This window comes from Festucalex cinctus, chromosome 17 (genome assembly GCF_051991245.1).
Source record: "Festucalex cinctus isolate MCC-2025b chromosome 17, RoL_Fcin_1.0, whole genome shotgun sequence".
In the NCBI taxonomy this organism is placed as follows: Eukaryota; Metazoa; Chordata; class Actinopteri; order Syngnathiformes; family Syngnathidae; genus Festucalex; species Festucalex cinctus.
Genome location: NC_135427.1, coordinates 23,722,218 through 23,749,181, shown reverse-complemented (window position 1 = coordinate 23,749,181; position 26,964 = coordinate 23,722,218). Strand labels below are relative to the sequence as shown.

General features: G+C 42.5%; 1 protein-coding gene across 8 annotated transcripts in view; it reads left to right on the top strand.

Moving 5' to 3' along the window:
- pik3c2b (phosphatidylinositol-4-phosphate 3-kinase, catalytic subunit type 2 beta) overlaps positions 1-26,964 on the top strand; it is a 382,245-nt gene that overhangs the window by 163,951 nt on the left and 191,330 nt on the right. For all 8 annotated transcript variants that reach the window (XM_077501844.1, XM_077501843.1, XM_077501846.1 and 5 more), the window contains 4 exons: positions 13,374-13,485; positions 14,401-14,480; positions 17,416-17,479; positions 17,558-17,704. In XM_077501844.1, coding sequence (XP_077357970.1) covers positions 13,374-13,485; positions 14,401-14,480; positions 17,416-17,479; positions 17,558-17,704 — 403 coding nt within the window. The remainder of the gene's footprint in view (positions 1-13,373; positions 13,486-14,400; positions 14,481-17,415; positions 17,480-17,557; positions 17,705-26,964) is intronic.

The following is a 26,964-nucleotide window of genomic DNA, read 5'->3' as shown; positions in this document are numbered from 1 at the left end:
ATGCTAGGGGGCGCTATAGAGTCGCGTTGTTATAACGACTTCATAATATCAAATTTTTCGCCGGACCTGAGGAGTGTGCAAAGTTCGGTGAGTTTTCGTGAATATTTAGGTACCCAAAATCGCGATTGTTTGCGGAGAATAAAGAAGAAGAAGAAGAAGAAGAAGAAGAAGAATAATAATAATAACTAGAGCTGCGAGCAGCTATAAAGGGCCCTCGCAGCCCGGGCCACGTTGGGGTCCTTGCACGTTGGGGTACTTGCACGTTGGGGTACTGGCACGTTGGGGTACTGGCATATTGGAAGCAAAATTTCTTTGAAAATGGCATAATAAACGTTTACATGTAGAATATTTTTTTGCCAGTGTGTGTGTCAAGCTCAACGGGTTTTGGTGATTGTTAAGACCTGCAAAAATCAGCGTCCTTTTTTATTTTTAGGCAATGAGTTGCCCTGATTGGTATTTTTTTGTAAAAGTGTATATACACATCATCGCTCGTTGTACTCATTGCACAATGTTACTTTTATTGTCCAAAGGGGCAATCAAAAATGAATAAAACAAAATGGAAACGTACATACGTTTGGATCGGTGTGAAGCCAGTGAACAATTTGAGTGGTGGAAACTAAAAGAATATTCATAAATGACTTAGTTATCACACTTAGAATGAGTGTACATTTTTTGTACAAAATACCGTATGTGGGGTATTTTTTTTATTTTTTATATAAGCCTCAAGGGCTAGGTGGCGCTGTATTTATAACTGAATGTTGTCATAGAGATACCTTCAGGCCTTGATTATAAGCATACATGTCAAGTGTGGGATTTTTTTTGTGGAGCATGTACCGTGGAGTTATTAAGCATATCCTTCATTCACGATATTGCTTTTAATGTCCATAGAGGCTATCAAAAATAAATAAAAATATATATATGTTTGGATAAGTCTGATGCCAGTGAACATTTTGAGTGGTGGAAACTAAAAAAATATTCATAAATTACTTAGTTATCACACTTAGAATGAGTGTACATTTTTTGTACAAAATACCATATGTGGGGTATTTTTTTTTCATGCCTCAAGGGCTAGGTGGCGCTGCATATATAACTGAATGTTGTCATAGAGATAACTTCAGGCCTTGACGATAAACATACATGTCAAGTTTGGGATTTTTTGGAGCATGTACAGGGGAGTTATCAAGCATATCCTTTTTCATTGTGAAACACAAATTTTGATGCCCCGCCCTCATCATATAGTATTTCGAAAAGTCAAAATTTTTCCCCCTGTCGTTGGCTCAGGTCTTGACATGGTCCAGGCCAAGTCTTAACTCAGTCGGATGAAACGTGTAGGAGAAGTGGGCAAAAGTCTGCCCCCTGTGAATGTGCAAAAATCGTCAAAAATGGGACATTCAAAAATTCGTAGCTCACTTCCTGTTCATTTTAGCATATGGGTACAAGAGACGTTTTTGTAGGTCTTGGGCTCCCTCATACACCTAAAAATATTCGGCGTTTTTGCTTAAACGTACAACCGGGGCTGCTTCGTTAAAAATTTCGAGGGGGCGCTATTGAGTCATTTTTGTAAAAATAGCACAATCAACAATAAAATATTGCTCATTTTACCAGGCCAGATATGTGTGCCAAGTTTCAGGAGTTTCTGTGCATGTTTAGACCCTCAAAACTGGCGTTGTTTTCTTGGCGAACAGCGCTTAGCCACGCCTACAGCAATTCGCGAAAACTCACAAACTTCGTGTTGTGACATCATGAAGGCCGAAACCCTCCTCTGAGCAAATATGAGGTAGGTCCAGTTAACGTGTTTGGAGAAAAACGTAGAAGAAAATTCGTAAGAAAAAAAATTGCCACTAGGTGGCGCTATCAGTTAGATGAAATGTAAGTTAGTAGATGTCTTTAGAGCTGGACTCTCATCAAATGTGTGAAATTTTGAGAAGATAGGATCATCTCGGTCAAGTTAATGCAGCTTTTATTTTCACGAAAAATCTTCAGACTTTGCGTCACCGTAGCGGCCACGCCCTTTGGTGAAAAGTTACAATATTCGGTGTGGGGCATCATCAACATCTTAAGGCTTTTCTGACCAATTTTCAACTGGATCCCTTCAATGAGCTCAGCACAGTAGCTAAAAACGTAAAGTATGACATTTATTGTAACCACTAGGTGGCGCTATATGTATAACTGAATTTTGTCATATAGATGTTTTCGGGCCGTGACTATTACGTTGCCTGAGAAGTTTGAGATTTTTTGGAGCTTGAACATGGGAGTTATTAAGCATTTGCTCTTTCTGGACAAATGAAATTTTAAAGGCAATATTTGATGCTCCGCCCCCGTCGTATAGTATTTCGAAAAGGCAAGATGTTTTGCCCAGCTGTTCTCTTAGGTCTTGAGATGATAAATGCCAAGTTTGAAGTCAATTGGATGAAAAATGTTTGCAAAGGGGGAAAAAGCATGACCACAGTGAATGTGCCAAAATAGGCCAAAATTGGACATTAAAAAATTCATAGCTCACTTCCTGTACATTTTAGCTACATGGTCCCAATAGACGTTTTTGTGCGTCTCGGGATGCTACACGTGCCTGCCAATTTTCGTTGCTCTAGCTCAAACGTGTCGGGCTTGGTTTTTATTTTTCTACGCTAGGGGGCGCTATAGAGCCGCGTTGTTATAACGACTTCATAATATCAAATTTTTCGCCGGACCTGAGGAGTGTGCAAAGTTTGGTGAGTTTTCGTGAATATTTAGGTACCCAAAATCGCGATTGTTTGCGGAGAATAAAGAAGAAGAAGAAGAAGAAGAAGAAGAATAATAACTAGAGCTGCGAGCAGCTATAAAGGGCCCTCGCAGCCCGGGCCACGTTGGGGTCCTTGCACGTTGGGGTACTTGCACGTTGGGGTACTGGCACGTTGGGGTACTGGCATATTGGAAGCAAAATTTCTTTGAAAATGGCATAATAAACGTTTACATGTAGAATATTTTTTTTGCCAGTGTCTGTCAAGCTCAACGGATTTTGGTGATTGTTAAGACCTGCAAAAATCAGCGTTCTTATTTATTTTTAGGCAATGAGTTGCCCTGATTGGTATTTTTTTGTAAAAGTGTATATACACATCATCGCTCGTTGTACTCATTGCACAATGTTTACTTTTATTGTCCAAAGGGGCAATCAAAAATGAATAAAACAAAATGGAAACGTACATACGTTTGGATCGTGTGAAGCCAGTGAACAATTTGAGTGGTGGAAACTAAAAGAATATTCATAAATGACTTAGTTATCACACTTAGAATGAGTGTACATTTTTTGTACAAAATACCGTATGTGGGGTATTTTTTAAATTTTTTTATATAAGCCTCAACGGCTAGGTGGCGCTGTATTTATAACTGAATGTTGTCATAGAGATACCTTCAGGCCTTGATTATAAGCATACATGTCAAGTGTGGGATTTTTTTTGGAGCATGTACCGTGGAGTTATTAAGCATATCCTTCATTCACGATATTGCTTTTAATGTCCATAGAGGCTATCAAAAATAAATAAAAATATATATATGTTTGGATAAGTCTGATGCCAGTGAACATTTTGAGTGGTGGAAACTAAAAGAATATTCATAAATGACTTCGTTATCACACTTAGAATGAGTGTACATTTTTTGTACAAAATACCGTATGTGGGGTATTTTTTTTTCATGCCTCAAGGGCTAGGTGGCGCTGCATATATAACTGAATGTTGTCATAGAGATAACTTCAGGCCTTGACGATAAACATACATGTCAAGTTTGGGATTTTTTGGAGCATGTACCGGGGAGTTATCAAGCATATCCTTTTTCATTGCGAAACACAAATTTTGATGCCCCGCCTTCATCATATAGTATTTCGAAAGGTCAAGATTTTTCCCCCTGTCGTTGGCTCAGGTCTTGACATGGTCCAGGTCAAGTCTTAACTCAGTCAGATGAAACGTGTAGGAGAAGTGGGCAAAAGTCTGCCCCCTGTGAATGTGCAAAAATTGTCAAAAATGGGACATTCAAAAATTCGTAGCTCATTTCCTGTTCATTTTAGCATAAGGGTCCGAGAGACTTTTTTGTAGGTCTTGGGCTCCCTCATACACCTAAAAATATTCGTCGTTCTTGCTTAAACGTACAACCGGGGCTGCTTCGTTAAAAATTTCGAGGGGGCGCTATTGAGTCATTTTTGTAAAAATAGCACAATCAACAATAAAATATTGCTCATTTTACCAGGCCAGATGTGTGTGCCAAGTTTCAGGAGTTTCTGTGCATGTTTAGACCCTCAAAACTGGCGTTGTTTTCTTGGCGAACAGCGCTTAGCCACACCCGCATATTGGAAGCAAAATTTCTTTGAAAATGGCATAATAAACGTTTACATGTAGAATATTTTTTTTGCCAGTGTCTGTCAAGCTCAACGGATTTTGGTGATTGTTAAGACCTGCAAAAATCAGCGTTCTTATTTATTTTTAGGCAATGAGTTGCCCTGATTGGTATTTTTTTGTAAAAGTGTATATACACATCATCGCTCGTTGTACTCATTGCACAATGTTTACTTTTATTGTCCAAAGGGGCAATCAAAAATGAATAAAACAAAATGGAAACGTACATACGTTTGGATCGTGTGAAGCCAGTGAACAATTTGAGTGGTGGAAACTAAAAGAATATTCATAAATGACTTAGTTATCACACTTAGAATGAGTGTACATTTTTTGTACAAAATACCGTATGTGGGGTATTTTTTAAATTTTTTTATATAAGCCTCAACGGCTAGGTGGCGCTGTATTTATAACTGAATGTTGTCATAGAGATACCTTCAGGCCTTGATTATAAGCATACATGTCAAGTGTGGGATTTTTTTTGGAGCATGTACCGTGGAGTTATTAAGCATATCCTTCATTCACGATATTGCTTTTAATGTCCATAGAGGCTATCAAAAATAAATAAAAATATATATATGTTTGGATAAGTCTGATGCCAGTGAACATTTTGAGTGGTGGAAACTAAAAGAATATTCATAAATGACTTCGTTATCACACTTAGAATGAGTGTACATTTTTTGTACAAAATACCGTATGTGGGGTATTTTTTTTTCATGCCTCAAGGGCTAGGTGGCGCTGCATATATAACTGAATGTTGTCATAGAGATAACTTCAGGCCTTGACGATAAACATACATGTCAAGTTTGGGATTTTTTGGAGCATGTACCGGGGAGTTATCAAGCATATCCTTTTTCATTGCGAAACACAAATTTTGATGCCCCGCCTTCATCATATAGTATTTCGAAAGGTCAAGATTTTTCCCCCTGTCGTTGGCTCAGGTCTTGACATGGTCCAGGTCAAGTCTTAACTCAGTCAGATGAAACGTGTAGGAGAAGTGGGCAAAAGTCTGCCCCCTGTGAATGTGCAAAAATTGTCAAAAATGGGACATTCAAAAATTCGTAGCTCATTTCCTGTTCATTTTAGCATAAGGGTCCGAGAGACTTTTTTGTAGGTCTTGGGCTCCCTCATACACCTAAAAATATTCGTCGTTCTTGCTTAAACGTACAACCGGGGCTGCTTCGTTAAAAATTTCGAGGGGGCGCTATTGAGTCATTTTTGTAAAAATAGCACAATCAACAATAAAATATTGCTCATTTTACCAGGCCAGATGTGTGTGCCAAGTTTCAGGAGTTTCTGTGCATGTTTAGACCCTCAAAACTGGCGTTGTTTTCTTGGCGAACAGCGCTTAGCCACACCCACAGCAATTCGCGAAAACTCACAAACTTCGTGTTGTGACATCATGAAGGCCGAAACCCTCATCTGAGCAAATATGAGGTAGGTCCAGTTAACGTGTTTGGAGAAAAACGTAGAAGAAAATTCTTTAAAAAAAAATTGCCACTAGGTGGCGCTATCAGTTAGATGAAATATAAGTCAGTAGATGTCTTTAGGGCTGGACTCTCATCAAATGTGTGAAATTTTGAGAAGATAGGATCATCTCGGTCAAGTTAATGCAGCTTTTATTTTCACGAAAGATCTTCAGACTTTGCGTCACCGTAGCGGCCACGCCCTTTGGCGAAAAGTTACAATATTCGGTGTGGGGCATGATCAACATCTTAAGGCTTTTCTGACCAATTTTCAAATGGATCCCTTCAACGAGCTCAGCACAGTAGCTAAAAACGTAAAGTATGACATTTATTGTTACCACTAGGTGGCGCTATATGTATAACTGAATTTTATCATATAGATGTTTTCAGGCCGTGACTATTACATTGCCTGAGAAGTTTGAGATTTTTTGGAGCTTGAACATGGGAGTTATTAAGCATTTGCTCTTTCTGGACAAATGAAATTTTAAAGGCAATATTTGATGCCCCGCCCCCGTCATATAGTATTTCAAAAAAGCAAGATATTTTGCCCAGTTGTTCTCTCAGGTCTTGAGATGATAAATGCCAAGTTTGAAGTCAATTGGATGAAAAATGTTTGCAAAGGGGGAAAAAGCAGGACCACAGTGAATGTGCCAAAATAGGCCAAAATTGGACATAAAAAAATTCATAGCTCACTTCCTGTACATTTTAGCTACATGGTCCCAATAGACTTTTTTGTGCGTCTCGGGGTGCTACAGGTGCCTGCCAATTTTTGTTGCTCTAGCTCAAACGTGCCGGGCTTGGTTTTTATTTTTCTACGCTAGGGGGCGCTATCGAGTCGCATTGTTATGACGACTTAATAATATCAAATTTTTCGCCGGGCCTGAGGAGTCTGCAAAGTTCGGTGAGTTTTCGTGAATGTTTAGGTACCCAAAATCGCGATCGTTTGCGGAGAATAAAGAAGAAGAAGAATAATAATAATAATAATAATAATAATAATTTTTACAAAAACAATAGGGACCTCGCAGCGGTCGCTGCTCGGGCCCTAATAATAATTTTTACAAAAACAATAGGGACCTCGCAGCGGTCGCTGCTCGGGCCCTAATAATAATTTTTACAAAAACAATAGGGACCTCGCAGCGGTCGCTGCTCGGGCCCTAATAATTTTTACAAAAACAATAGGGACCTCGCAGCGGTCGCTGCTCGGGCCCTAATAATAATAATTTTTACAAAAACAATAGGGACCTCGCAGCGGTCGCTGCTCGGGCCCTATTAATAATAATTTTTACAAAAACAATAGGGACCTCGCAGCGGTCGCTGCTCGGGCCCTAACTAGAGCTGCGAGCAGCTATAAAGGGCCCTCGCAGCCCGGGCCATGTTGGGGTCCTTGCACGTTGGGGTACTTGCACGTTGGGGTACTGGCACGTTGGGGTACTGGCATATTGGAAGCAAATTTTCTTTGAAAATGGCATAATAAACGTTTACATGTAGAATATTTTTTTGCCAGTGTGTGTGTCAAGCTCAACGGGTTTTGGTGATTGTTAAGACCTGCAAAAATCAGCGTCATTTTTTATTTTTAGGCAATGAGTTGCCCTGATTGGTATTTTTTTGTAAAAGTGTATATACACATCATCGCTCGTTGTACTCATTGCACAATGTTACTTTTATTGTCCAAAGGGGCAATCAAAAATGAATAAAACAAAATGGAAACGTACATACGTTTGGATCGGTGTGAAGCCAGTGAACAATTTGAGTGGTGGAAACTAAAAGAATATTCATAAATGACTTAGTTATCACACTTAGAATGAGTGTACATTTTTTGTACAAAATACCGTATGTGGGGTATTTATTTATTTTTTTATATAAGCCTCAAGGGCTAGGTGGCGCTGTATTTATAACTGAATGTTGTCATAGAGATACCTTCAGGCCTTGATTATAAGCATACATGTCAAGTGTGGGATTTTTTTTTGGAGCATGTACCGTGGAGTTATTAAGCATATCCTTCATTCACGATATTGCTTTTAATGTCCATAGAGGCTATCAAAAATAAATAAAAATATATATATGTTTGGATAAGTCTGATGCCAGTGAACATTTTGAGTGGTGGAAACTAAAAAAATATTCATAAATGACTTAGTTATCACACTTAGAATGAGTGTACATTTTTTGTACAAAATACCGTATGTGGGGTATTTTTTTTTCATGCCTCAAGGGCTAGGTGGCGCTGCATATATAACTGAATGTTGTCATAGAGATAACTTCAGGCCTTGACGATAAACATACATGTCAAGTTTGGGATTTTTTGGAGCATGTACCGGGGAGTTATCAAGCATATCCTTTTTCATTGCGAAACACAAATTTTGATGCCCCGCCCTCATCATATAGTATTTCGAAAAGTCAAAATTTTTCCCCCTGTCGTTGGCTCAGGTCTTGACATGGTCCAGGCCAAGTCTTAACTCAGTCGGATGAAACGTGTAGGAGAAGTGGGCAAAAGTCTGCCCCCTGTGAATGTGCAAAAATCGTCAAAAATGGGACATTCAAAAATTCGTAGCTCACTTCCTGTTCATTTTAGCATATGGGTACAAGAGACTTTTTTGTAGGTCTTGGGCTCCCTCATACACCTAAAAATATTCGGCGTTCTTGCTTAAACGTACAACCGGGGCTGCTTCGTTAAAAATTTCGAGGGGGCGCTATTGAGTCATTTTTGTAAAAATAGCACAATCAACAATAAAATATTGCTCATTTTACCAGGCCAGATGTGTGTGCCAAGTTTCAGGAGTTTCTGTGCATGTTTAGACCCTCAAAACTGGCGTTGTTTTCTTGGCGAACAGCGCTTAGCCACGCCTACAGCAATTCGCGAAAACTCACAAACTTCGTGTTGTGACATCATGAAGGCCGAAACCCTCCTCTGAGCAAATATGAGGTAGGTCCAGTTAACGTGTTTGGAGAAAAACGTAGAAGAAAATTCGTAAGAAAAAAAATTGCCACTAGGTGGCGCTATCAGTTTGATGAAATGTAAGTTAGTAGATGTCTTTAGAGCTGGACTCTCATCAAATGTGTGAAATTTTGAGAAGATAGGATCATCTCGGTCAAGTTAATGCAGCTTTTATTTTCACGAAAAATCTTCAGATTTTGCGTCACCGTAGCGGCCACGCCCTTTGACGAAAAGTTACAATATTCGGTGTGGGGCATGATCAACATCTTAAGGCTTTTCTGACCAATTTTCAAATGGATCCCTTCAACAAGCTCAGCACAGTAGCTAAAAACGTAAAGTATGACATTTATTGTAACCACTAGGTGGCGCTATATGTATAACTGAATTTTGTCATATAGATGTTTTCAGGCTGTGACTATTACGTTGCCTGAGAAGTTTGAGATTTTTTGGAGCTTGAACATGGGAGTTATTAAGCATTTGCTCTTTCTGGACAAATGAAATTTTAAAGGCAATATTTGATGCTCCGCCCCCGTCGTATAGTATTTCGAAAAGGCAAGATGTTTTGCCCAGCTGTTCTCTTAGGTCTTGAGATGATAAATGCCAAGTTTGAAGTCAATTGGATGAAAAATGTTTGCAAAGGGGGAAAAAGCATGACCACAGTGAATGTGCCAAAATAGGCCAAAATTGGACATTAAAAAATTCATAGCTCACTTCCTGTACATTTTAGCTACATGGTCCCAATAGACTTTTTTTGTGCGTCTCGGGGTGCTACACGTGCCTGCCAATTTTCGTTGCTCTAGCTCAAACGTGTCGGGCTTGGTTTTTATTTTTCTACACTAGGGGGCGCTATAGAGTCGCGTTGTTATAACGACTTCATAATATCAAATTTTTCGCCGGACCTGAGGAGTGTGCAAAGTTTGGTGAGTTTTCGTGAATATTTAGGTACCCAAAATCGCGATTGTTTGCGGAGAATAAAGAAGAAGAAGAATAACTAGAGCTGCGAGCAGCTATAAAGGGCCCTCGCAGCCCGGGCCACGTTGGAGTCCTTGCACGTTGGGGTACTTGCACGTTAGGGTACTGGCACGTTGGGGTACTGGCATATTGGAAGCAAAATTTCTTTGAAAATGGCATAATAAACGTTTACATGTAGAATATTTTTTTTGCCAGTGTGTGTCAAGCTCAACGGGTTTTGGTGATTGTTAAGACCTGCAAAAATCAGCGTCCTTTTTTATTTTTAGGCAATGAGTTGCCCTGATTGGTATTTTTTGTAAAAGTGTATATATACACATCATCGCTCGTTGTACTCATTGCACAATGTTACTTTTATTGTCCAAAGGGGCAATCAAAAATGAATAAAACAAAATGGAAACGTACATACGTTTGGATCGGTGTGAAGCCAGTGAACAATTTGAGTGGTGGAAACTAAAAGAATATTCAGAAATGACTTAGTCATCACACTTAGAATGAGTTTACATTTTTTTGTACAAAATACCGTATGTGGTTTTTTTTTTTATATAAGCCTCAAGGGCTAGGTGGCGCTGTATTTATAACTGAATGTTGTCATCGAGATACCTTCAGGCCTTGATTATAAGCATACATGTAAAGTGTGGGATTTTTTTTGGAGCATGTACCGTGGAGTTATTAAGCATATCCTTCATTCACGATATTGCTTTTAATGTCCACAGAGGCTATCAAAAATAAATAAAAATATATATATGTTTGGATAAGTCTGATGCCAGTGAACATTTTGAGTGGTGGAAACTAAAAGAATATTCATAAATGACTTAGTTATCACACTTAGAATGAGTTTACATTTTTTGTACAAAATACCGTATGTGGGGTATTTTTTTTTTATGCCTCAAGGGCTAGGTGGCGCTGCATATATAACTGAATGTTGTCATAGAGATAGCTTCAGGCCTTGACGATAAACATACATGTCAAGTTTGGGATTTTTTGGAGCATGTACCGGGGAGTTATTAAGCATATCCTTTTTCAGTGCGAAACACAAATTTTGATGCCCCGCCTTCATCATATAGTATTTCGAAGGGTCAAATTTTTCCCCCTGTCGTTGGCTCAGGTCTTGACATGGTCCAGGTCAAGTCTTAACTCAGTCAGATGAAACGTGTAGGAGAAGTGGGCAAAAGTCTGCGCCCTGTGAATGTGCAAAAATAGTCAAAAATGGGACATTCAAAAATTCGTAGCTCACTTCCTGTTCATTTTAGCATATGGGTCCAAGAGACTTTTTTGTAGGTCTTGGGCTCCCTCATACACCTAAAAATATTCGTCGTTCTTGCTTAAACGTACAACCGGGGCTGCTTCGTTAAAAACTTCTAGGGGGCGCTATTGAGTCATTTTTGTAAAAATAGCACAATCAACAATAAAATATTGCTCATTTTACCAGGCCAGATGTGTGTGCCAAGTTTCATGAGTTTCTGTGCATGTTTAGACCCTCAAAACTGCCGTTGTTTTCTTGGCGAACAGCGCTTAGCCACACCCACAGCAATTCGCGAAAACTCACAAACTTCGTGTTGTGACATCATGAAGGCCGAAACCCTCATCTGAGCAAATATGAGGTAGGTCCAGTTAACGTGTTTGGAGAAAAACGTAGAAGAAAATTCGTAATAAAAAAAATTGCCACTAGGTGGCGCTATCAGTTAGATGAAATATAAGTCAGTAGATGTCTTTAGGGCTGGACTCTCATCAAATGTGTGAAATTTTGAGAAGATAGGATCATCTCGGTCAAGTTAATGCAGCTTTTATTTTCACGAAAAATCTTCAGACTTTGCGTCACCGTAGCGGCGACGCCCTTTGGCGAAAAGTTACAATATTCGGTGTGGGGCATGATCAACATCTTAAGCCTTTTCTGACCAATTTTCAAATGGATCCCTTCAACAAGCTCAGCACAGTAGCTAAAAACGTAAAGTATGACATTTATTGTAACCACTAGGTGGCGCTATATGTATAACTGAATTTTATCATATAGATGTTTTCAGGCCGTGACTATAACGTTGCCTGAGAAGTTTGAGATTTTTTGGAGCTTGAATATGGGAGTTATTAAGCATTTGCTCTTTCTGGACAAATGAAATTTTAAAGGCAATATTTGATGCCCCGCCCCCGTCATATAGTATTTCAAAAAGGCAAGATGTTTTGCCCAGTTTTTCTCTCAGGTCTTGAGATGATAAATGCCAAGTTTGAAGTCAATTGGATGAAAAATGTTTGCAAAGGGGGAAAAAGCATGACCACAGTGAATGTGCCAAAATAGGCCAAAATTGGACATAAAAAAATTCATAGCTCACTTCCTGTACATTTTAGCTACATGGTCCCAATAGACTTTTTTGTGCGTCTCGGGGTGCTACACGTGCCTGCCAATTTTTGTTGCTCTAGCTCAAACGTGCCGGGCTTGGTTTTTATTTTTCTACGCTAGGGGGCGCTATCGAGTCGCATTGTTATGACGACTTAATAATATCAAATTTTTCGCCGGGCCCGAGGAGTGTGCAAAGTTCGGTGAGTTTTCGTGAATGTTTAGGTACCCAAAATCGCGATCGTTTGCGGAGAATAAAGAATAATAATAATAATAATAATAATAATAATTTTTACAAAAACAATAGGGACCTCGCAGCGGTCGCTGCTCGGGCCCTAATAATAATAATTTTTACAAAAACAATAGGGACCTCGCAGCGGTCGCTGCTCGGGCCCTAAATATATATATGTTTGGATAAGTCTGATGCCAGTGAACATTTTGGGTGGTAGAAACTAAAAGAATATTCATAAATGACTTAGTTATCACACTTAGAATGAGTTTACATTTTTTTGTACAAAATACCGTATGTGGGAGCTTGAACATGGGAGTTATTAAGCATTTGCTCTTTCTGGACAAATGAAATTTTAAAGACAATATTTGATGCCCCGCCCCCATCATATAGTATTTCGAAAAGGCAAGACTTTTTGCCCAGTTGTTCTCTCAGGTCTTGAGATGATAAATGCCAAGTTTGAAGTGAATTGGATGAAAAATGTTTGCAGAGGGGGAAAAAGCATGACCACAGTGAATGTGCCAAAATAGGCCAAAATTGGACATAAAAAAATTCATAGCTCATTTCCTGTACATTTTAGCTACATGGTCCCAATAGACTTTTTTGTGCGTCTCGGGGTGCTACACGTGCCTGCCAATTTTCGTTGCTCTAGCTCAAACGTGCCAGGCTTGGTTTTTATTTTTCTACGCTAGGGGGCGCTATAGAGTCGCGTTGTTATGACGACTTCATAATATCAAATTTTTCGCCGGGCCTGAGGAGTGTGCAAAGTTTGGTGAATTTTCGTGAATGTTTAGGTACTCAAAAATGCGATCGTTTACGGAGAATAATAATAATAATAATAATAATAATTCGAACGAAAAACAATAGGGACCTCGCAGCGGTCGCTGCTCGGGCCCTAATAATAATAATAATAATAATTTTTACAAAAACAATAGGGACCTCGCAGCGGTCGCTGCTCGGGCCCTAATTATCGATAATAGGGTGTGCGTGTGTTTATTGATGGAAGCGATGAAAATGTTGACGCTGTCAAAACGTGAGTTCAGCTGCTTCCTGTTGTGTGTCTTCACGTCTTCTTGTTCTTGTTTAGCTGTCAGACGTTGTCAGGTTTGGAGTACGTGCAGCGGTGTTTGAAGTTTGACTGGGACGTTCGACTGATCCTCACGCCGAGATCTTCCATCCACACGGAGCTGGTGCGCATGGTGCGTCCACGCACACACTCGCAACAATAACGTTGTGACGCTTCAATGTGAACGTTTTCGTGACTTTTCCTGCCAAAGGCCGACGACAAGTTGGATTCTTGTTTCATGTTTGGAAGCAGGGTTATTATAGTTTTGGAATTTTTTATTTGAGTTACTTTTGATTTCGTTTTGAGTATCAGTTTTTTTTTTAAATTGAGTTCGTTTTTATTAGTTTTCAGGTTGGTTCTGTTAGTTTTTATTAGTTGTAGGCAATATATTCATTTTTGACTGCCAAAAATGGCTGAATAAGTAAAGTATGCTTCGTTTTAATTTAGTTTTAGTTAGTTTCAGTATTAGGTTTTTTTATTTTATTTTATTTTTATTTTTTTTTTTAAATGTGTATTACTTGTGCGCAATATTTAAAATACAGCATGGCAGCGACATCATCTGAAGGTGCTTTTCTATTGGCTGCTGCTAGATGACATCACTTCTGTGTGACACACTTTCAAATATCATTTTTCCGGTTAATGTAAAAATAAATTGACTTCAAATCACATTTAATTTCATCTCCAAAGGTTCATGTTTTAAATTAATTACCAAAGACTAAAACAAAGGACATTTCTGCTATAATTATAGTTAGTTTTGTAAACATAAAATGTACTTTCAGAGCATTTTTTTTTGTTAACAAGATTGTTTTTTTAATTTTGGTTATAGTTCACTAAAATAACCTTGGTTGGAAGCGGCAAAAATGTTTTCTGCTCTTCCTGTTCTGGTTGAAGTGCTGGCTCAATAGGAAAGTAGTACTTTGGCCTTTCACAAGTGGCAAAGTCAAGTCAGGGGCCAGCTGCGTGCACTCAAATGACATGGAAGCCGTTTGGTGGCAATGCAGGTTGACTTTTGCAAGGAATGATGTCGTGCCACTTTTGAACCCGACAGAAGGACGACGACGATCTGGCGTCTACGTTGAACCACGCCATCCTGCTGCAGGAGCGACCCATCAAACAGACGGTGACCAGGTAAGGGACAAAATGTCTCGACGGATTGGTCGCTCCTTTTGTCAAAATGACACCTGCCAGGTTTGCGCAGCTGACGGGTAGGACGGGATTCGCCCGACGCCTCCTTGTTCATGTCACAATCTTGCTCGTGAACCGCCATCACCAGTTTCCGATTTTGCGTCAGATTATCGGGAGGAGTCCACTCGCAACACACCTTTGATGTGAGGATCACCTTTTTGGACAGTTGCTAGTTTGAGAGCAGGAGATTTTTTTTTATTTTTTTTCCCTTTGTTACACCAGCACAAAAGTTGACTGTGCCAACATTTTTGTTTGGTTGATTGAACATATAAACATAAGTATAAAATACAAGTTGAAGTTGAGAAAAAAAAAAAAAGAAACGAAAAAAAGGTCAATTGAATCTAGGGATGTAACGATAAGGGCAATATCGTGATATTGTGGTGTTAAAACTGCCACAATATCGTCGTTGTCATGTTCACAATATTTAAAAGGAACACATCTGTTAAAAAAAGTCAGATTGATTTCCATTTGTTCAGTTCTAGCACCCTCTAGTGGCTAGTTTATTAGTGCAATTTAATTTTCATTAGGGATGTTTTGGCCGTCTATGTTTAAAATCTATGGTAATTGTCAGATGAAGGGGAACCTAATTTGCTTGTGCGATCAATGTGTGCTTGCATTAGCAAATAAGTGCCTCAAATTGTTATTAGTGATTGTAGGTGGTTTATATGCATTGCTGTTATGAACAAAAGCACAATATTGTGGTTTTTTTAGTATGAGCTCTTTTTTTTTTTTTTTTTTAACATTGTGATCTTTTTTAAATATCGCCAACAATGCCACAATGTCGTGACAATTATCGTATCGTGACCTTCATGTCGTGATATCGTATCGTGATGTTTGAATATCGTTACAACCCTAATTGTATCATAATTGACATGTTCAAAAGGAGTAGGAAGAAGTAAAAAAAACTTTTCTCGTCCTACTCCTCATAAGTTATTCTTACTAACATAAAAATTAAACAATAGAAAATAAACAACATGTTTATCTTAAGTGCCCAAAAATATTGGTATGAGTTTGAAGTACTTATCCATTACATATACATGTATAGTTTCCAACGCATCCCATTCAACATTGCGTTTTTGTTTTTTTGTTTTTTTAATTGCCTACCTGTGCCTGCCGGCAATATTGACGGGAAAGTCATCTTTTTTTTATTTGAATGACATGATGGCCATTGTGGAGCCATTTGAATGCTGTGTTGCTTCCGACTTTTCAACTTTTAACATTCAGCAAGTTTTTGTCACCATGCGCAACCTTTCCGCTCCATAATGACAATGGCACGGGCTGTTTTGGTTGGTTGTTTGCTTTGAACACGAGCACACTCGGACTCTGATCACAAAAATGTGCACTATTTTGGTGAAATTAGGATGAGAGATAAACAGGTACAGAATTTTACAGGGTCAATACCAATTACTTGTCAACTGATATAATAATAATAATAATAATAAGAAGAAGAATAACTCAATTTCTTTTCAGAATTTTCACAAGTGAAAATGTTCACGAATTTGTTTGAATTTGAGAGAGAAACGGACGATGCAGTGAGTTGCCAGGTTCAGCAAAGCAGTGTTCATTTTGACAAAAAAAATAAAAATAAAAATCATTTAGTTTTAATGATAGTCTTTTGACTAAAATTAATGAAAGTTTTAAACATCATTTAGTCATCTGATTATATTTTAGTTTTAATCTAATTTTAGTTGACGAAAAAAAAGAGCAATTTTTCTTGACAGTTTATTCAATATTTTCCTTCAGCATTAGGGCTGGGTATCGGTTCAGATTTCCAAAATCGATTCGATTCAGACGGGCCCGATTCGATTCACTATTTGAAGGAAAAACAGTCCCGAAGTCGATGCTAACTTTCCGTTAGCATTTGCTAACTTCCTGTTTGCGCTAGGCTAGCAATGTTTTAAAAACGAAATGTATTTTGTATTTAAATATACAGTGGATGTAATTCTTAACATTATGTATTGTTATAGAGTTGCAATGTCATTAAACATCTTAAAGGACGTCTCGTGACAACAGAATAACATACGCTACACAATTGCTAGTTGCTAATGCTACGCAAGCAAAATGGTGCATTCAGGGTACTTTCATAGTGTCGGAAACTTCGGCTTTCTTTTATAACGTTTTAAGGGGAAAATAATCAGCCATTAAGCTCAATTGTCCGATTGTTTTGGCCGATGTTTGAAGGCCAATAATCGTCCGATTATAATCGGCGGCCTATTAATCAGTCGGGCCCTATTTGGCACATTCGTTTACAGGGTAAAAAAAAATCTTAAAAGTATCAATTCAGGGTTTTATGAATCGATTTTGGGCTATGACAAGGAATATCGATTTGATATCGATATTTTAGACCCAGCCCTATTCAGCATACATTCAAAGTTTTATATAGAAAATGATAACACACCTATTTGTAACTAGTTTCACACACAAGACACATTTCATACAACGGTGTCTTTATTGTTTCAATGAAACTTGTTGAACTGACAATAATATAACTTAGTTTTCACCTAAAAAAAAAAAAGTACATAATTGCTGTTAATCTTATAGCTGCACAATGAAATAAATAAAATTAAATAAATGAACTACATTAAATTACATGAAATCACGTACAGTGAACCCTGAACAGTTTGTGTTTCTTTTCTCCAACCCGCATTTTCATTCCTTTGGATTGGATTGTGTGATTTTTTTTTATTTTTATTTGTCACTCTATTGTTTTCATTTTTGTCTTAGTCATTGACCAAATTGTCAGTCAACTTTAGTTATCGTTTTCATCACAATGAATGGCTTCTATTTTAGTTTTCCTTTCATTTTCGTCAGGAAAAAAACATTTGACAAAATTTTCCACTGGCGTACGGCAGGCGCAACTTTTTGCGTTTGTGCTTAGGGAGGCTCTGACGCTGCTGCTGGACACCTTCCACAACGAGGCCGAGTCCTTCGTGCTGTCTGAGGTAAGCGGCTGGCAGGCGACGACGGCAACAAACGCAGCGCTGACCCGCCAGCGATACGTTTTTTTTGCTCTGTGGCAGGCGGATGTGGCGGCGCGCGTGGAGCGTCTGGTCCAGTCGGTGAAGGCGCTGTGCAGCTCGCTGGCGGCGGTGGAGACGCCGGACGTGACAGCGGCGCTCGACCGGCTGCCCGCTTGTCCCTGTCGACCGCAGACCAAAGGCCTCAAGGTGCGCATGCACGCGCGCGTCGCTTCTTCTTTGGCTTCTTTTCGCCGCTTGCTGCCAACGCTGAACGGCACAAACGTGCGTGTCGGTCGGGCCGTGTTCAAATGCGGATTTGAAGCAGACGTTAGAGACTTGCGAGGATTGACCAGTTTTATTCAAGACTGCAAAACGTTGCAAAGATGTTCGGCTTGCATCTTGATGCTCGCAAGCAGATTTTCTTGTCACCAGGGTCCGCCTGCTTTTCACTTTGTACTTTTTTTGAATTTTGGAATGTTGACTAAATGTTGTGGACGCGTCTTGTGTCACACACACACATCCTGCGGGATCATCACTAACAAAACCAAAAGTGGATTCTTCTTCTTCGTCTTTCTTCTTCGTTTGTCTTTCTTCATCGTCTGTCTTCTTCTTCGTCTGTCTTCTTCATCTGTCGTCTTCTTCGTCTGTCTTCTTCGTCTTTCTTCGTCTTCTTTGTCTGTCTTCTTCTTTCTTCTTCTTCTTCTTCGTCTGTCTTCTTTTTCGTCTGTCTTCTTCGTCTGTCTTCTTCGTCTTCTTCGTCTTCTTCATCTGTCTTCTTCGTCTTCTTCGCCTGTGTTCTTCTTCTTCGTCTGTCTTCTTCTTTGACTGTCTTCTTCTTTCTTCGTCTTCTTCGTCTGTCTTCTTTGTCTCTTCTTCTTTCTTCGTCTTCTTTTGTCTTCTTCTTTGTCTGTGTTCTTCATCTGTCTTCTTCTTCGCCTGTCTTCTTCGTCTTTCTTCGTCTTCTTCGTCTGTCTTGTTCTTCTTTCTTCGTCTTCTTCGTCTGTCTTCTTCGTCTGTCTTCTTCTTCTTCGTCTTTCTCAGTCTTCTTCGTCTTTCTCAGTCTTCTTCTTCTTTCTTCGTCTTCTTCGTCTGTCTTCTTCTTCTTTCTTCATCTTCTTCGCCTGTGTTCTTCTTTCTTCTTCTTCGTCGGTCTTCTTCTTCTTTGACTGTCTTCTTCTTTCTTCGTCTTCTTCGTCTGTCTTCTTCTCCATCTGTCTTCTTCATCCTTCTTCATCTTACTTCTTCTGTCTTCTTCTTTGACTGTCTTCTTTTTTCCTCGTCTTCTTCGTCTGTCTTCTTCTTCTTCGTCTGTCTTCTTCTTCTTTGACTGTCTTCTTCTTCTTTCTTCGTCGACTTCGTCTGTCTTCTTCTCCGTCTGTCTTCTTCATCCTTCTTCGTCTATCTTCTTCGTCTGTCTTCTTCTTCTTCGTCTTTCTCAGTCTTCTTTGTCTTTCTCAGTCTTCTTCGTCTGTCTTCTTCTTTCTTCGTCTTCTTCTTTCTTCGTCTTCTTTGTCTGTCTTCTTCTTCTTTCTTCATCTTCTTCGCCTGTGTTCTTCTTTGTTCTTCTTCGTCTGTCTTCTTCTTCTTTGACTGTCTTCTTCTTTCTTCGTCTTCTTCTTTCTTCGTCTTCTTCGTCTGTCTTCTTCTCCATCTGTCTTCTTCATCCTTCTTCGTCTTACTTCTTCGTCTGAACTTCTTCTTCTTCGTCTTTCTCAGTCTTCTTCGTCTGTCTTCTTCGTCTGTCTTCTTCTTCTTCGTCTGTCTTCTTCTTTCCTCGTCTTCTTCATCTGTCTTCTTCGTCTTCTTCGCCTGTGTTCTTCTTCTTCGTCTGTCTTCTTCTTTGACTGTCTTCTTCTTTCTTCGTCTTCTTCGTCTGTCTTCTTTGTCTCTTCTTCTTTCTTCGTCTGCTTTTGTCTTCTTCTTTGTCTGTGTTCTTCATCTGTCTTCTTCTTCGTCTGTCTTCTTCGCCTGTCTTCTTCTAGTTCGTCTTTCTTCGTCTTCTTCGTCTGTCTTTGTGACGGGGCGCCAGTAACTGTCCGTCACTCTCCGACGGGGCACGCTGCCGTCTAGCTGAGAGGAGCAGCCTACGTGAGCGCGCGCAGCTTGCCCCTCGTTCCGCGGAGACGAGCTCCGCCTAAACTGTTTTCCACACAGCCTACACGTATTTCCGTAGTGGATATCTGCATAAACTGCTTACCCCTCACCCGGACTCTTTTGTCTTCGCGGTTGTTGGTGCTGGGGGGGGCGCGCTCTGCGCCGGCGCGCGATGCCATGCCGTGGACGCTCGCCCGCATTCTGCGGGGTCGTGGGACAATGAACACTGGACCAAACCGAAACACTTCCTGCATTGAACTTAAATAGCATATTTTGCCGCGCTTCAGCTGTCACCTGACTTTGGAATGAACCATTATAGTAGTAGATTTATTAGGTGAATTGCTTTCTGTTTGAGGGAGGAAATTACGGGTAGTGAATGGGGGGATTTTTTTTTATGAGGAATATATGTTGTAGATATTGTTCATTTACACATGGTTTAGCTGCTTTTTGTTATTTTTGTTTAATTTCTAAATGGTTTGTCCAGGGGGAGGGGCTATAGGGTATTTAAGGGAGTTGGAAGTTATTTGTGGGAGAGGAGTCTGATAGTGAGGGCAGAGCTGTCAACAGTAAGTTGTGGAAATGACCAAAAAGAAGTTGTAAATATTTTTGAAATTGTTTTGTCTGCACTGGACTTGCACTGTAAATATTTTTTCACCTTTTTGGATGCTGTGTTGGGGTAAATAAAAAAGAACCCATTCACTGAATTTTTTCGACTGCGCCATCATTTTTCCTCCTCTTAAAACGAACCTGTGACATTTGGTGGCAGTGGTGGGATGGCCAGTCGAAGAGGACGAGGACGGGCCGCAGGGAGGAGTTCCCGAGGTTGCCCGCTAAAATGGCAGGACGAGGAAGGAGGCGCTGCTGATCCAGCTGTCCAGGCAGCTCTGAGAGGACCAAGTGCAGAACAGGAGCTGCTGGCAGCCATGAGGACTTTTCTGGAGGGCCAGCAGAAAAGAGAGGAGGGTTTCCTGGCAGAGCTCAGAGGGCTCCGAGCTTCCTTGCCAGCCAGCATGTTGGTCCACGAGGGGCAGAGTGGGTCCCGGTAGCACCCAGCACAGTACCATCCCGGGACACATTTCCGGGTGAGGATTCCAGCGTCAGGCTAAACTTGCCGACACCAGCGCCTCAGCCACGTCATAGTTCTCCTGCAGAGGCGCCACTCTCAAGGGTGAGCCACAGACCAGAGCTGGCCGGGCCTGACTACAGAACTTTTGGAGACCCAAAAATTCCACAGTTCATGGCAGGAGATGACATTGAAAATTACCTGCTTCGCTTTGAGCGCATTGCCAAAACCTGGGGCTGGCCAGAGGTTGAGTGGGCGTGTCGCCTAGTGCCACTCCTGACGGGAAAGGCACTTGAGGCGTACACAGCCATGGATGAGGAGAGGGCTCATTCGTACACCGACCTGAAGGCAGCCTTACTGACAAAGTTTGATGTCTCACCGGAGACTTATCGACGGCTGTTCCGGTCCATGACTGTTCCACCGGGAGAGAACCCAACTGAGACGTACCACCGGTTAAAGGGTCTCTACAGGCGGTGGATTAGACCGGGGCAGCACACCAAGGAGCAGATCGGCGACCAGGTCATCTTGGAGCAGCTTCTGCGTGTCTTCCCGGCAGACATCTGCACCTGGGTGAAGGAGCATGAGCCGACCGACGGGTTAATGGCGGCTAAGCTAGCTCTTCAGTACCTCAATGCCCGGAGAGGAGGCCCGATGGAGTATCAAGGTGGCCCGAATCGTCAGTCTTCTATGCAACTCAGACCAGCAGCCCGAACCAGCACTTATCAGCATGGAGAAACTTGCCCTGCACCTCGCCAGCAGAGTCCTGGTAAGGAGCTCATCTGTTTCTATTGCCAACAAGCCGGACATAAAGCTTCTCTGTGCCCGATCCGAAAAGCTAAGATTAGCGGGGAATGTTACACTCCCAGGTCGGAGACTGTAATCGCTGTGGGGGGGCGGCAGCGGTTTAAAGACATTGCGATTAACGGGGAACCGGTGACTGCTCTGGTGGACTCGGGTAGTTTCTTGGCGTTAGTCCGAAGGGACCTCGTTCCAACAAGCAGTGTGGATTATAACAAACTGGAAGATATTTTGTGTGTGCATGGCGACAGTCACTCCTACCCTACTGCTGAATTGACTGTGGTTGTGGATGAGCAACCCTATTTATTGAATGTAGGAGTGGTGGAAAAGCTGCCTGTGGCAGCCATTCTGGGGTGGGACTTACCAGTTTTCCTGGAGGTGTTGCTGGGATCAGGACCCAAAGACAGTGAATGTGGTATGGGTTTATCGGGGTATGTAATTACGCGCAGCCGAGCCAGAGCGGGGCTGCCGTCAGTCCCGGGCAAAGCCAGTGTGATTGATCCAGACTATTTTGCTACACTGGACAGTAGTCTGTTTGAAGGGGGCACAAAGGGGATAAGAAAGTCGCGCCGCCAGCGGCGCTTTGAAAAGGGGCTGCAATCCCCAATGCCGGACTACAAGGATGGACATACCAAGGACAGGTGGGAGGTGCCAGTCGACATTGGGGTCCGACAAAGGGAGGATATAACTCTGAAACCATTATTTGCCAAAGTGGTTGGGGCGCTGGATATGGCGCAGGGGGATAAAGAAAGCTTTGTAATTGACAATGATGTACTGTATGCCGTAGCGAATGAGAGTAAGCGGCTTGTGGTACCAGTCTCATGTCGACCACTGATACTGCGCCTGGCACATACCTTGCCTTGGGCAGGTCATCTTGGTCGCAACAAAACTTTTTTGCGCATATCCTCCAGATTCTTTTGGCCTTCCATGTATGCGGATGTTCAATCGTTCTGTAAGACCTGTCCTATTTGCCAGAAAACGTGTTATGTACGCCAGTCAGACCGGGCCTACCTTCAACCTCTGCCAGTAATCTCCACGCCATTCAGGCGTATAGCCATGGACATTGTGGGGCCTTTGGTACGAAGTAGTAGAGGGCACCAGTATATGTTAGTGATATGTGATTATGCTACCCGTTACCCTGAGGCTTTTCCATTGCGCACTGTGACTGCCCCGTGCTGCGGTGTCTTGCCCAGCTCTTTTCCAGAGTTGGTGTTCCGGATGAGATTATTACAGACCAAGGGACCAACTTCACCTCCAGGCTCCTGCAGCTCTTCCATAAACAGTTCGGGATTTCAGCGGTCAAGACCACTCCGTACCACCCTCAGATGGATGGCTTGGTCGAGCGCTTCAACCAAACCCTGAAAAAGATGCTGCAGAAATTCGTGGCCGACAATGGACGAGACTGGGACCAGTGGCTGCCCTTCCTGCTTTTCGCCTACCGGGAGGTCCCTCAAGCATCCACCGGATTCTCCCCCTTTGAGCTGCTTTATGGCTGGGAGGTCCAGGGCCCATTGGACCTTCTTCGAAAAACCTGGGGGACTCCTGCAACCGGCACGAGCGACCGCAGCATTGTCCAGTTTGTATTGGAGATGAGGGATCGGCTGGCCAAGTACCGATGCGACGCCGAGGTCAACCTGCGCGAGGCCCAGCAGACACAGAAGACCTGGTATGATCAGCAAGCCAGGCACCGCCACTTCCAACCCGGCCAGAAGGTCCTGCTTCTGCTGCCAACCTCCACCAGCAAACTGCTTGCTAAGTGGCAGGGTCCGTACACGGTCCTCAGGAAGATGGGCCCTGTGACGTACGAGATCCACCACCCGGACAAAAAAAAGCAGAAGCAGACCTACCATGTCAACCTGCTGAAGGAGTGGAAAGAGGCTCCAGTCCAGGTTCCGGTGCCATCCCTGCTGGTGATGGAGGTGACCTCCACCTGTCAGCCGAGCCTGCACTTGACCATCTCTCTGCGGTCCAGTCCGGCCAGTTGAGCCAGGTATTCAAGCAAGTCTCCAAACTGTTTGCTGCAAACCCGGGAAAGACTGCTCTTGGGGAACATATCATCCGCCTGAAGGACAAGGGGCCGATCCGCCAAAGGGCCTACCGGGTGCCCCAACATCTGGTGGCGAAACTGCTCAAAGAAGTGGAGGAGATGCAGCGCCTGGGGGTGATCGAACCATCAGAGTCAGAGTGGTGCAGCCCAGTGGTCATTGTGGTGAAGAAAGACGGGTCACTCCGCATCTGCATCGACTTCCGGAAGCTCAACGCCATGTCGGAGTTTGATGCTTACCCGATGCCCCGTATCGATGATTTGCTGGAAAAGATTGGGCGGGCCAGATTCATCACTACACTGGACCTCTGCAAGGGCTATTGGCAGGTACCTCTGGATGCCTCCAGTCGCCCCTACACAGCATTCCGGACTCCTGCTGGCCTCTTCCAGTTCACAGTGATGCCCTTTGGTCTCCATGGAGCACCTGCCACGTTCCAGAGGCTGATGGACCGTGTCCTGCAGGGATGTGAGGACTGCAGTGCTGCCTACCTGGATGATGTGGTCATCTTCAGTGAAACCTGGGAGCAACATCTGCAGCACTGGGACAAGTCCTAGGTCAGATCCAGAAGGCGGGCCTGACACTGAATCCTGCCACGTGTCAGTGGGCGCGAGAGGAGGCGCGATACCTTGGCTACCGGCTTGGACGAGGTGAGATTCGGCCACAGTTGGACAAGGTCGAGGCCATCCGCAACTGTCCACGGCCCCGCACGAAGAAGGAGGTGAGGTCCTTCTTGGGCTTGGCCGGCTGGTACAGGAGGTTTGTCCCACGGTTTGCCACGATCGCCGCTCCTCTGACAGCGCTGACAGCAAAAGACCAGAGGAATCCTGTGTCCTGGAATGAGGTATGTGAGACTGCATTCCAAACCCTCAAAGCCTGTCTGTGTTCCTCTCCGGTGCTGAGGAGTCCTGACTTTGACCAGCGGTTCCTGGTGCAGACTGACGCCTCAGCAGTGGGACTTGGGGCAGTCTTGGCCCAAGGTACTCCGGGGGAGGAGCAGCCGGTGATGTACCTAAGTTGCAAGCTGCTGCCACGTGGAGAAGGAGGGCCTGGCCATCAAATGGGCTCTGGAGAGCTTGAGATATTACCTGCTGGGGAGAGAGTTCGACTTGGAGACAGATCATCGTGCTCTTACGTGGATTAATTCCATGAAGGACCACAACAGCCGTCTCACCCGCTGGTACCTCTCCCTGCAGCCGTTCCGATTCCAGGTCCGACGTCGGTCGGGCAAGAGCAACGTGGTGGCGGATTATCTGTCAAGGTTGCCGCACATCGTCAACCTCGGGGAGGAGGGGGATAATGTGACGGGGCGCCAGTAACTGTCCGTCACTCTCCGACGGGGCACGCTGCCGTCTAGCTGAGAGGAGCAGCCTACGTGAGCGCGCGCAGCGTGCCCCTCGTTCCGCGGAGACGAGCTCCGCCTAAACTGTTTTCCACACAGCCTACACGTATTCCCGTAGTGGATATCTACATAAACTGCTTACCCCTCACCCGGACTCTTTTGTCTTCGCGGTTGTTGGTGCTGGAGGGGGGGGGGGGCGCGCTCTGCGCCGGCGCGTGATGCCATGCCGTGGACGCTCGCCCGCATTCTGCGGGGTCGTGGGACAATGAACACTGGACCAAACCGAAACACTTCCTGCATTGAACTTAAATAGCATATTTTGCCGCGCTTCAGCTGTCACCTGACTTTGGAATGAACCATTATAGTAGTAGATTTATTAGGTGAATTGCTTTCTGTTTGAGGGAGGAAATTACGGGTAGTGAATGGGGGGATTTTTTTTTTATGAGGAATATATGTTGTAGATATTGTTCATTTACACATGGTTTAGCTGCTTTTTGTTGTTTTTGTTTAATTTCTAAATGGTTTGTCCAGGGGGAGGGGCTATAGGGTATTTAAGGGAGTCGGAAGTTATTTGTGGGAGAGGAGTCTGATAGTGAGGGCAGAGCTGTCAACAGTAAGTTGTGGAAATGACCAAAAAGAAGTTGTAAATATTTTTGAAATTGTTTTGTCTGCACTGGACTTGCACTGTAAATATTTTTTCACCTTTTTGGATGCTGTGTTGGGGTAAATAAAAAAGAACCCATTCACTGAATTTTTTCGACTGCGCCATCATTTTTCCTCCTCTTAAAACGAACCCGTGACAGTCTTGTTCTTCTTTCTTCGTCTTCTTCGTCTGTCTTCTTCGTCTGTCTTCTTCTTCTTCGTCTTTCTCAGTCTTCTTCGTCTTTCTCAGTCTTCTTCTTTCTTCGTCTTCTTCTTTCTTCGTCTTCTTCTTTCTTCGTCTGTCTTCTTCTTCTTTCTTCATCTTCTTCGCCTGTGTTCTTCTTTCTTCTTCTTCGTCTGTCTTCTTCTTCTTTGACTGTCTTCTTCTTTCTTCGTCTTTTTCATATTCTTCTTCTTTCTTCGTCTTCTTTCTTCGTCTGTCTTCTTCTTCTTTGACTGTCTTCTTCTTTCTTCGTCTTCTTCGTCTGTCTTGTTCTTCTTTCTTCGTCTTCTTTCTTCATCGTCTTCGTCTGTCTTCTTCGTCTGTTTTCTTTGTCTGTCTTCTTCGTCTCTTCTTTCTTCGTCTACTTCCGTCTTCTTCTTCATCTGTCTTCTTCGTCTGTCTTCTTCATCTGTCTTCTCCGTCTGTCTTCTTCATCCTTCTTCATCTGAACTTCTTCTTCGTCTTTCTCAATCTTCTTCATCTGTCTTCTTCGTCTTTCTTCTTTTTCTTCGTCTGTCTTCTTCTTCTTTGACTGTCTTCTTCTTCTTTCTTCGTCTACTTCCATCTTCTTCGTCTGTCTTCTTCATCTGTCTTCTTCTTCGTCTGTCTTCTTCGCCTATCTTCTTCTTGTTCGTCTTCTTCGCCTGTGTTCTTTCTTCTTTTTCTTCGTCTGTCTTCTTCTTCTTTGACTGTCTTCTTCTTCTTTCTTCGTCTACTTCCATCTTCTTCGTCTGTCTTCTTCATCTGTCTTCTTCTTCGTCTGTCTTCTTTGTCTGTCTTCTTCTTTCTTCGTCTTCTTCGTCTGTCTTCTTGTTCTTCGTCTTCTTCTTTCTTCGTCTTCTTCATCTGTCTTCTTCATCTGTCTTCTTCTTTCTTCGTCTTCTTCGTCTGTCTTCTTTCTTTGTCTTCTTCGTCTGTCTTCTTTCTTCGTCTTCTTCGTCTGTCTTCTTTCTTCGTCTTTATCGTCTCTCTTCTCTTTCTTTTTTCTTCGTCTTCTTTCTTTGTCTTCTTCGTCTTCTTCGCCTGTGTTCTTCTTCTTCGTCTGTCTTCTTCTTCGTCTGTCTTCTTCGTCTGTCTTCTTTCTCTTCTTCTTTCTTCGTCTTCTTTTGTCTTCTTCTTTGTCTGTGTTCTTCATCTGTCTTCTTCTTCGTCTGTCTTCTTCGCCTGTCTTCTTCTAGTTCGTCTTTCTTCGTCTTCTTCGTCTGTCTTGTTCTTCTTTCTTCGTCTTCTTCGTCTGTCTTGTTCTTCTTTCTTCATCTACTT